Genomic DNA, 12,116 nt, shown 5'->3' with positions numbered 1-12,116 from the left:
GCTGGACAGACACCTGTCTGAGATGGTTTACTGAATCCTGCATTGAGCAGGGGGTTGGACACAATAACTCTTGAGGTCCCTTCCAACTCTAACATTCTATGATTCTTGGAAAAATCCACATGGACCAGAAATAGTAGAACCTGAGATTGTATTGGATGAAACAGTAAATGATCAATCATGATCCGATCCATGTTCCAGCTCCAGTTTGTGTAAAGAAATTGTGTCTGGTTTTGAGATTTTGTATGGGCTTTGTACAAATAAGATTTTGGATTGTTGTGTTGGCTGGTATTTGACATATCCTGGTCTAAAATTCATGTTGGCACTCTGTGGCTCCACCCTCTTCTGAATTACTAGATCTCTGTGATGTCACTTGAAGCATTTGAGTGCCAACTGAGGAAGATTGCACCCTGGCCTAGCTGCAATGAATTTAGACTTGGATGTCAGACCAAAGAAATAATTACTATACATTTATAGAACTGTTTTTATTTGCACTATTGTTGTTGTTTGTAAGAGAGTGTGAATAGGATATTTAAAGAAAAGAGATGCCGACGATGTTTGTAAAGCACGGTGGAATTAATGGCGCTACATAAGTGAGTAAAATAAATAAAAATACATAAAGGTTATACCTGTCCCCCTGTTTGAACTTGGTTGAAATAGACAAAGGAATGTTATTTGCAAGTGGAAACTTGAAACTGAGTGAGCAACTACAGAAAGCATGACAAAAAGGAGGGCGGGAAGAGAAGAAGGAATGGACAGTGTGAAGGATCTTGGCAACACAGTTTCTTGAGGATCACAGCATTCCTGGCCAGGATGGCATGTGCATGGGACTTTCAGTTTCGAGTGCTATTATTAGGTGACTCTGGGGTGGGCAAGACTTCCCTCCTGAGGAGATACACAGAGGAAGAGTTTACAGACACTACAGGGCCCACTGTAGGGGTAGATTTCTGCTCCCGAATAGAAGAGCCTGAGGCTGGAGTTAAAGTCAGGTTGCAATTCTGGGACACGGCTGGCCAGGAGCGTTACCGGTGAGGTGAATTTAATATTTTACATGATGAAACAATAAAACATATTGCAATATTGTTTTATTGATTTTATAGTGAGTATTATGAATATTGATTTGTTTCTATAAAAATGTGGATAATCTATTCAGAAGAATGCACATGAAAAAAGCAGCTAGTGTAAAGATCCATATAGACCTAATGATAAGTGTTAACGACAACTGGTAAAATACTTGGTTTATGATCAACAGATATTTGTTTTATTGGTCAAAGAATATTAAACATTCTTTAAATTTTCATTAATCAATACTGGACAACATTACGTTCACATGTTCCATTTTGCGAATTTGGAACATTATTACTATGGTCCACATAAGAAATCTATTTAGATACTGCCTTGAATTCACATTGGATGTGCAGATTTTAGGGTAAACGTAGCAGATTACTACTTGGGATTAACAGGCTACAGCTTTCAATTCCACCAAAAATGTAAAATTAGGCTACAAATTTTCCCTGCAGCCTTTTAGATTTCTTGAAATCTCATTGATTCTATAATGCACAAATCTGCAGTGGAAAATAGGAACCCAATCTACTATATCTGGATGTCCACCTCCAGTAGGGATATATGGCCAAATATAATGCAAGTCAGAGCACACAGTGACTCGGTCTGCAGTATTACAGTCAATGCATCCTTCGGTGCTTACGACAGAATCCCGATTTGCAGTGTGAAAGAACCATAACCCTCGAAAGAAAAGGGAAAAAACGTCAAAATTTGATGAAAAGTTTTTGCACTATTACATAGAAATGTAATGTTTTAACCATGTAGATTTTACATTGCTACTTGTGATCTATGGGACATGTTTAGTATTACAGCTCAGCCCTAGAATACCAAATACAACCCATGGACAAGAATAGTGGTGTTTTTCATATAATCTACACTGCTAAAAAAAAATAAAGGGAACACTTAAACACAATATAGCCCCAAATCAATCACACTTCTGTGAAACCAACCTGTCCGGTTATGAAGCAACACCAACTGTGAGTCAATTTCTCCTGCTGTTGTGCAAATGGAACAGACTACAGGTAGAAATGATAGGCAATTAGCAAGACAACCCCTATAAAGGACTTATAGAAAGAGAAACCACTGAAATATACAGAAATATCTCCAGAGGGCAAACTGCCACAATGATAGACTACTGATCGATAACACAGGACACTCCAAAGAAGCATAAATCCTACATGAGACCACAAGGGAGTAAATGTCCTACTCATTATATCAAATATAAATATTTTATTAATATATTCAATATTAAAACAATGTACAACAAACATGAAAGGTGAAAGACAATAACTCATGAGGGGAAGGAGCAACAAAATTGTAGTAACAGACCGGGTAAGTGAGCATACCTGGCAGGGATATAATCCAGATTCACAAGTGTCCCTTATAATCAATGTAAGCCACAAAAGTAAAGCTGGGAACTAGTGAGAATACCCTGGCCACCCTATCCACATATACAGGTCCTTCTCAAAAAATTAGCATATAGTGTTAAATTTCATTATTTACCATAATGTAATGATTACAATTAAACTTTCATATATTATAGATTCATTATCCACCAACTGAAATTTGTCAGGTCTTTTATTGTTTTAATACTGATGATTTTGGCATACAACTCCTGATAACCCAAAAAACCTGTCTCAATAAATTAGCATATTTCACCCATCCAATCAAATAAAAGTGTTTTTTAATAACAAACAAAAAAAACCATCAAATAATAATGTTCAGTTATGCACTCAATACTTGGTCGGGAATCCTTTGGCAGAAATGACTGCTTCAATGCGGCGTGGCATGGAGGCAATCAGCCTGTGACACTGCTGAGATGTTATGGAGGCCCAGGATGCTTCAATAGCGGCCTTAAGCTCATCCAGAGTGTTGGGTCTTGCGTCTCTCAACTTTCTCTTCACAATATCCCACAGATTCTCTATGGGGTTCAGGTCAGGAGAGTTGGCAGGCCAATTGAGCACAGTAATACCATGGTCAGTAAACCATTTACCAGTGGTTTTGGCACTGTGAGCAGGTGCCAGGTCGTGCTGAAAAATGAAATCTTCATCTCCATAAAGCATTTCAGCCGATGGAAGCATGAAGTGCTCCAAAATCTCCTGATAGCTAGCTGCATTGACCCTGCCCTTGATGAAACACAGTGGACCAACACCAGCAGCTGACATGGCACCCCACACCATCACTGACTGTGGGTACTTGACACTGGACTTCAGGCATTTTGGCATTTCCTTCTCCCCAGTCTTCCTCCAGACTCTGGCACCTTGATTTCCGAATGACATGCAAAATTTGCTTTCATCAGAAAAAAGTACTTGGGACCACTTAGCAACAGTCCAGTGCTGCTTCTCTGTAGCCCAGGTCAGGCGCCTCTGCCGCTGTTTATGGTTCAAAAGTGGCTTTACCTGGGGAATGCGGCACCTGTAGCCCATTTCCTGCACACGCCTGTGCACGGTGGCTCTGGATGTTTCCACTTCTCCACAATCTTCCTCAGGGTCCGGTCTCCTCTTCTCGTTGTACAGCGTTTTCTGCCACATTGTTTCCTTCCAACAGACTTACCATTGAGGTGCCTTGATACAGCACTCTGGGAACAGCCTATTTGTTGAGAAATTTCTTTCTGGGTCTTACCCTCTTGCTTGAGGGTGTCAATGATGGCCTTCTTGACATCTGTCAGGTCGCTAGTCTTACCCATGATGGGGGTTTTGAGTAATGAACCAGGCAGGGAGTTTATAAAAGCCTCAGGTATCTTTTGCATGTGTTTAGAGTTAATTAGTTGATTCAGAAGATTAGGGTAATAGGTCGTTTAGAGAACCTTTTCTTGATATGCTAATTTATTGAGACAGGTTTTTTGGGTTATCAGGAGTTGTATGCCAAAATCATCAGTATTAAAACAATAAAAGACCTGACAAATTTCAGTTGGTGGATAATGAATCTATAATATATGAAAGTTTAATTGTAATCATTACATTATGGTAAATAATGAAATTTAACACTATATGCTAATTTTTTGAGAAGGACCTGTAGGAAGTTGATAGTAAATCCTCTATGGGGCCAAGTGAAAAACAAATATTAAAAGGACCCCTAAACAGGATGCTGCAACTCACCCATAATAGTATCTGTCAGTGTGCGCTCCACAGCAGCCCCAACGCGCGTTTCGCGTGGGCTTCTTCCGGGGGCTGTCTTCCCCTCATGAGTTATTGTCTTTCACCTTTCATGTTTGTTGTACATTGTTTTAATATTGAATATATTAATAAAATATTTATATTTGATAACCCCTATAAAGGAGTGGTACAGCAGGTGGTGACCACAGACCATTTCTTTGATATTATCCTTTTTGGCTGTTGTTTAGGTCACTTTTGCATGTTGTCATTGCTTTCACCCCTAGAGGTACAATAGCAAACCACAGAAGTTATTCAAGTAGTGCAGCTCATCCTGGATGGCAGATGGTAGACAGGCCAGTACACCAGGAGACGTGGAAGGGGCCATAGGGGGCAAAAACCCAGTAGCAGGACCACTACCTCCTCCTTTGTGCAAGAAGCAGTGCCAAAACCCTGCAAAATGACCTCCAGCAGGCCACTAACATCCATGGGTCTGCTCAAACTGTCAGACAAAGGCTCCCTGAGGGTGGTATGAGGGTTTGACATGCACCGTGCAATGTGATTGCCTATCTTTTTGTTCTCTGGCAAATGCCAGATTCAACACTGGCATGATGTGCTCTTCACGGGTGAGAGCAGGTTCACACCGAGAAAGTGGCAGACGTGACAGAGTCTGGAGATGCCATGGAGAGTGTTCTGCTGCCTGCAACATCCTCCAGCATGACCAGTTTGGCAGTGGGTCAGTAATGGTGTGGAGAGGCATTTCTTTGGAGGGCCGTACAGCCCTCCATGTTCTAGCCAGAGGTACCCTGACTGCCATTAGGTACTGAGGTGAGATATTCAGACCTATTGTGAGACCATATGCAGGTGTACTGGGCCCTGGGTTCCTTCTGATGCATGACAAATCTAGGCCTTATGTGACTGAAGTGTGTCAGCAATTCCTGTATGATGAAGGCATTGATGCTATCGACTGGACTGCCCATTCCCCAGACCTGAATCTAATCAAGCACATCTTGGACATCCTGTCTCGTTTCTTCTAACCAATGCCACATTGCACTACAGACTGTCCAGGGGTTGACTGATGCTTTAATCTAGGTCTGGGAGGAGATCCCTCAGAACAATCGCCGCCGCCTCATCAAGATCATTCCCAGGCTTTTTAGGGAGGTCATACTGGCACATGGAGGCCACACACACTACACATCATTTCCTTGTCTTGAGGCATTTCCACTGAAGTTGGATCAGCTAGCAATTCTATTTCCACTTCGATTTTGAGCATAATTCTAAATCCAGACCTCCATGGGATATTAGTTTTGATTTACAGTGATCATTTTTAAAGAAGTTGTCCACTACTATAATTTTTTTTTTTTTTCATAGATCTTGCTATTATGTGCCACTGAAAACATCTACTGTGTTTATTTTAGCAATATTACCTGTTATCATGCTGTAGCAGCACATCTTCAGTGCTGGATTCAGCTCTCATGAGGTTAATCGACAACTTCCTTATTGTGCTCTAATACTACAAGTTCCATGATGCTTTGCACTGCCACTAAGCCCGAACCGAGCACACCCACTCCAAAAACACCCAAACCCCTCCATCCTCTCCCTCCTCTCTCTTCAAAAAGATTTGTGGTGTCATTTCTGTCCAACTCCTCTTTTACATTTGTCCAACCCACACTCCATTACACATAGATAGATAGACATATATAGATATTAGATAGATAGATAGATAGACACAGACAGATAGACTTAGATAGATATGGGATGGATAGCTACATACAGAGACATATCTATATATCTATTTCCATAGATATGTCCATATCCATGTTTCTAAACCCCTTCACCTCTGGAGCTTTTTTCGTTTATCGCTCCCCTTCTTTCCAGAGCCATAATGTTTCCGTCAATATGGCCATGTGAGGGCTTATCTTTTGCGGGACAAGTTCTACTTTTGAACGACACCATTGGTTTTACCATATCGTGTAGTAGAAAATGTGAAAAAAATTCAAAGTGCGATGAAATTGCAAAAAAAGTGCAATCCCACACTTGTTTTTTGCTTGCCTTTTTGCTAGGTTCACTAAATGCTAAGACTGTGTGCACACGTTGCGGATTTGATTGCAGATCCGCAGCGTTTTTTGCAGTACGGAATTGCATTAAATCCACAGTGTTGTGCACAACCAATGTAAGTCTATGGGAGCCGCAGACTTGTTGTGCACATGCTGCGGAAAAGGCCGCACCGAAATGCAGCTTTTTTTTTCCTCCGCAGCATGTCACTTCTTTTGTGCCGAACTGCAGCGTTTCTGCACCCTTACGCCGGAGTCACACTACAGCGAGATACGGCTGAGTCTCGCAGGTTAAATACAAGCTCTGGCACCGGCACTCTGGAGCGGAGCGTGCGGGCGCACAGCAATACATAGAGCCGCACGCTCCGCTCCGGAGTGCCGGTGCCAGAGCTTGTATTTAACCTGGGAGACTCGGCCGTATCTCGCTGTAGTGTGACTCCGGCTTTAGACTTTCATTGAGATGTAACAAATATCTGCAGTTTTGCTGCGGATGTGGGCCCGAGAAACGCTGCAGTTCAGGAGGAGGTAAGTGTGTGGGCGGTGACCAGGGCCGGACTGGCCATTGGGCACTTCTGGCAAATGCTAGAAGGGCAGGTGCCAGTAGTGGGCTGCTGCACTCTTTCCCCCCTACTCCCGCCAGTGCCGCCGCCGCATTCAACTATACCGGCGTCTTTGACGCCGGTATAGTTCAATGCAATGATGGAGGAGAGAGCGTCCGCTGACGCTCCCTCTCCCATCATTCCCCGCTCTGCCTCTGACACTGCGGGTGCGCGATGACGTCATATCATCACAGACCTGCTGTGTCCCGGGCAGACTGCAGACGCCGAGACAGGAGCAGCGCAGGCAAGAGGAAAGGTGAGGAGAGTGTGGAGCCATTACCGGGGGGATGAGATGTGGGTTGTGCTGTATATACCACTGTGTGGGCTGTGCTTTACAGTAGGTATGGTGTTTGATGGATGCAACTCCAAACACGACAAGTTGTGTTTCTACCAAACAGTTCCAGTTTGGTTTCATCAGACCATAGGACTCCTCTGGATCATCCAAATGCTCTCTAGCAAACTTCAGACGGGCCCGGACATGTACTGGCTTAAGCAGTGGGACACGTCTGGCACTGCAGGATCTGAGTCCATAGTGGCGTAGTGTGTTACTTATGGTAGGCCTTGTTACATTGGTCCCAGCTCTCTGCAGTTCATTCACTAGGTCCCCCCGCGTGGTTCTGGGATTTTTGCTCACCGTTCTTGTGATCATTGTGACCCCACGGGGTGGGATTTTGCGTGGAGCCCCAGATCGAGGGAGATTATCAGTGGTCTTGTATGTCTTCCATTTTCTAATTATTGCTCCCACTGTTGATTTCTTCACTCCAAGCTGGTTGGCTATTGCAGATTCAGTCTTCCCAGCCTGGTGCAGGGCTACAATTTTGTTTCTGGTGTCCTTTGACAGCTCTTTGGTCTTCACCATAGTGGAGTTTGGAGTCAGACTGTTTGAGGGTGTGCACAGGTGTCTTTTTATACTGATAACAAGTTTAAACAGGTGCCATTACTACAGGTAATGAGTGGAGGAAAGAGGAGACTCTTAAAGAAGAAGTTACAGGTCGGTGAGAGCCAGAAATCTTTATTGTTTGTTTCTGACCAAATACTTATTTTCCACCATAATATGCAAATAAAATGTTAAAAAAACAGACAATGTGATTTTCTGGATTTTTTTTTCTCAGTTTGTCTCCCATAGTTGAGGTCTACCTATGATGTAAATTACAGACGCCTATCATCTTTTTAAGTGGTGGAACTTGCACTATTGCTGACTGACTAAATACTTTTTTGCCCCACTGTACTATGCAAGTTGTGCTATATTATATGCAGGCTTTGATATATACTATGGGAGGTATATTATATTCTATGGGGGAGGCCGTGTTATATACTATTGCGGGGGTATATTCTATGGGGGAGGCTGTCTTATATACTATGGGGGGTATATTATATTCTATGGGGGAGGCTGTCTGATATACTATGGGGGGCTGCATTATATTCTATGGGGGCTACATTATACTCTGGGGTGGCTGCATTATACTCAGCAAATTCAGATGCAAGGCTACTTTCACACTTGCGTCGGTACGGGGCCGTCGCAAACCTTCGGCCAGACGTACCGACGGACGTTATGCTAACTTTAGCACAACGTGGGCAGCGGATGCAGTTTTACAACGCATCCGCTGCCCATTGTGATGAGCGTGGAGGAGGGGGTGGAGTTCCAGTCACGCATGCGCGGTCGGAAATGGCAGACACGTCGCACAAAAAAATTTACATTGAACTTTTTTTTGTGCGTTGTGTCCGCCAAAACACGACGGATACGTTGCTAATACAAGTCTATGGGTACAAAACGCATCCTGCAAGCACATTTGCAGGATCCGTTTTTTTTCGCTGGATCTTTTTTTTCTGCCGGATCTTTTTTTTCCCGCCGTATCCGTTTTTACCACCTGATCGTTTTTTTCCGCCAGATCCGTTTTTTTCTCATAGAGTTGTATTAGCGCCAGAGTGCGTTTGATGGCCACACGTTTCATCCGTTTTTTGCTAGATCAGTCGCTGTGCGTTTTTTCAACGTACCGAAAAACCGTTCCTCTGTATGTGTTTTCCGTCCGGTGGAAACAGCTTTTTTGACGGATCCTGCAAAAACGGATAAAACGTGTGGCCACCAGGCGCAATCCGGCGCTAATACAACTCTATGAGAAAAAAACAGATCTGGCGGAAAAAAAAACATCCGGTCGAATAAAATGGATCCGGCGGAAAAAAACGGATCCGGTTGAAAAAAACGGATCTGGTGGAAAAAACGATCCGGTGCAAATAAACGGATCCTGCAAATGTGCTCGCAGGATGCGTTTTACCCATAGACTTGTATTAGCGACGGATCGTGACAGATGGCCAGACATCGCCTCCGTCGTGCTACGGATCCGTCGTGTTTTGGCGGACCGTCGGCACAAAAAAACGTTCAATTGAAAATTTTTTTGGCCGGCTCGCCCGCCATTTTCTACCGCGCATTTGCGGCAGAAACTCCGCCCCCTCCTCCCCGCACTTCAGAATGGGCAGCGGATGCGTTGAAAAACTGCATCCGCTGTCCACGTCATGCACAAATTTCACAACGTGCGTCGGTACGTCGGCCCGACGCATAGCGATGGACCCGTACTGATGCAAAAGTGAAAGAGGCCTTAATGAGCGATGAATTTAAAAAGAAAAAAAAAAAGCGGAAAAAAAACGGCGTGGGCTCCCGCGCAATTTTCTGTGCCAGAGGGGGAAAGCCGACGGCCGGGGCCAATATCTGTAGCCTGCTATGAATACCAGCCCGCAGCTGTCTGCGTAGCCTTTACTGGCTATTAACCCCTTAATCCCATATGACGTACTATCCCGTCCAGGTGACCTGGGACTTAATTCCCAGGGACGGGATAGTACGTCATATGCGATCGGCCGCGCTCACGGGGGGAGCGCGGCCGATCGTGGCCGGGTGTCAGCTGCCTATCGCAGCTGACATCCGGCACTATGTGCCAGGAGCGGTCACGGACCGCTCCCGGCACATTAACCCCCGGCACACCGCGATCAAAGAAGATCGCGGTGTGCCGGCGGTGCAGGGAAGCATCGCGCAGGGAGGGGGCTCCCTGCGGGCTTCCCTGAGACGATCGGTACACGGTGATGTACTCACCGTGTACCGAGCGTCTTCTCCCTGCAGTCCCCGGATCCAAAATGGCCGCGGGGCTGCATCCGGGTCCTGCAGGGAGCACTTCCGGGTCAGGATCAGGCTGCAGCTGCAGCTCTAATCCTGCCCGGCTGTATGTCAGATCACCGATCTAACAGAGTGCTGTGCACACTTTTAGATCGGTGATCTGTGATGTCCCCCCCTGGGACAAAGTGAAAAAGTAAAAAAAAAAATTTCCACACTTGTAAAAAAAAAAAAAAAATTCTTAAATAAAGCAGAAAAAAAAAAATATTATTCCCATAAATACATTTCTTTACCTAAAAAAAAACAAAAAAACAATAAAAGTACACATATTTAGTATCGCCGCGTCTGTAACGACCCGACCTATAAAACTGGCCCACTAGTTAACCCCTTCAGTGAACACCGTAAGAAAAAAAAAAAAAAACGAGCCAAAAAACAACGCTTTATTATCATAACGCTGAACAAAAAGTGGAATAACACGCGATCAAAAAGACGGATATAAATAACCATGGTAACTCTGAAAGCGTCATCTTGTCCCGCAAATAACGAGCCGCCATATAGCATCATAACCAACAAAATAAAAAAGTTATAGTCCTCAGAATAAAGCGATGCCAAAATAATTATTTTTTCTATAAAATAGCTTTTATCGTATAAAAGCGCCAAAACATAAAAAAATGATATAAATGAGGTATCGCTGTAATCGTACTGACCCGAAGAATAAAACTGCTTCATCAATTTTACCAAACGCGGAACGGTATAAACGCCTCCCCCAAAAGAAATTCATGAATAGCTGGTTTTTGGTCATTCTGCCTCACAAAAAATCGGAATAAAAAGCGATCAAAAACTGTCACGTGTCCGAAAATGTAATCGATAAAAACGTCAACTCGTCCCACAAAAAACAAGACCTCACATGACTCTGTGGACCCAAATATGGAAAAATTATAGGTCTCAAAATGTGGAGACGCAAAAACTTTTTTGCTATAAAAAGCGTCTTTTAGTGTGTGACGGCTGCCAATCATAAAAATCCGATATAAAAAAACGCTATAAAAGTAAATCAAACCCCCCTTCATCACCCCCTTAGTTAGGCTAGGTTCACATTGCGTTAATGGGTTAACGCTAACGGACAGCGTTGCACGGCGAAAATGTCACAATTAACGCCGTGCAATGGGTCCGTTAGCACAACCATTGACAGCAATATGATTTTCGGGTGTAGCGCATCGCTAGAGCGTGCCATTTTCGGCTCGCGCTAGCAAGGTGCCATTCTTTTGTGGCGCGCCTCAGACGCTGCTTGCAGCGTCCGCGGCGCGCCCGAGGTCCGATCCCCGATCTTCCAGAGCGGGGACGTTAACGCGACCACTAAACACGACACCTAAAAAGACATTGCGTTAGCGCAATCCGCTAGCGCTAAACGGATTTCCCTAACGCAATGTGAACCTAGCCTTAGGGAAAAATAATAAAATTAAAAAAAATTTATTTATTTCCATTTTCCCATTAGGGTTAGGGCTAGGGTTAGGGCTAGGGTTAGGGTTTAGATTACATTTACGGTTGGGATTAGGGTTGGGATTAGAATTAGGGGTGTGTCAGGGTTAGGTGTGTGGTTAGGGTTACAGTTGGGATTAGGGTTAGGGGTGCGTTTGGATTAGGGTTTCATTTATAATTGGGGGGTTTCCACTGTTTAGGCACATCAGGGGCTCTCCAAACGCGACATGGCGTCCGATCTCAATTCCAGCCAATTCTGCATTGAAAAAGTAAAACAGTGCTCCTTCACTTCCGAGCTCTCCCGTGCGCCCAAACAGGGGTTTACCCCAACATATGGGGTATCATCGTACTCGAGACAAATTGGACAACAACTTTTTGGGTCCAAGTTCTCTTGTTATCCTTGGGAAAATAAAAATTTGGGGGGCTAAAAATCATTTTTGTGGGAAAAAAAAGGTTTTTATTTTCACGGCTCTGCGTTGTAAACTGTAGTGAAACACTTGGGGGTTCAAAGTTTTCACAACACATCTAGATAAGTTCCGTGGGAGGTCTAGTTTCCAATATGAGGTCACTTGTGGGTGGTTTCTACTGTTTGGGTACATCAGGGGCTCTGCAAATGCAACGTGACGCCTGCAGACCAATCCATCTAAGTCTGCATTCCAAATGGCGCTCCTTCCCTTCCGAGCTCTGCCATGCGCCCAAACAGTGGTTCCCCCCCACATATGGGGTATCAGCGTAC

The 12,116-nt window shown here is 44.1% G+C and overlaps 1 protein-coding gene across 1 annotated transcript in view; it reads left to right on the top strand.

The window, feature by feature from the left end:
• The first annotated feature begins 735 nt into the window (after positions 1–735).
• RAB42 (RAB42, member RAS oncogene family) overlaps positions 736–12,116 on the top strand; it is a 62,831-nt gene continuing 51,450 nt past the window's right edge. Inside the window, exon 1 of the mRNA XM_069756709.1 lies at positions 736–1,025. Coding sequence (XP_069612810.1) covers positions 811–1,025 — 215 coding nt within the window. The 5' untranslated portion in view covers positions 736–810. The remainder of the gene's footprint in view (positions 1,026–12,116) is intronic.

Source organism: Ranitomeya imitator, chromosome 3 (genome assembly GCF_032444005.1).
Source record: "Ranitomeya imitator isolate aRanImi1 chromosome 3, aRanImi1.pri, whole genome shotgun sequence".
In the NCBI taxonomy this organism is placed as follows: domain Eukaryota; kingdom Metazoa; phylum Chordata; class Amphibia; order Anura; family Dendrobatidae; genus Ranitomeya; species Ranitomeya imitator.
The sequence above is the reverse complement of the archived record's forward strand: the minus strand, read 5'-3'. Positions and strand labels throughout refer to the sequence as shown.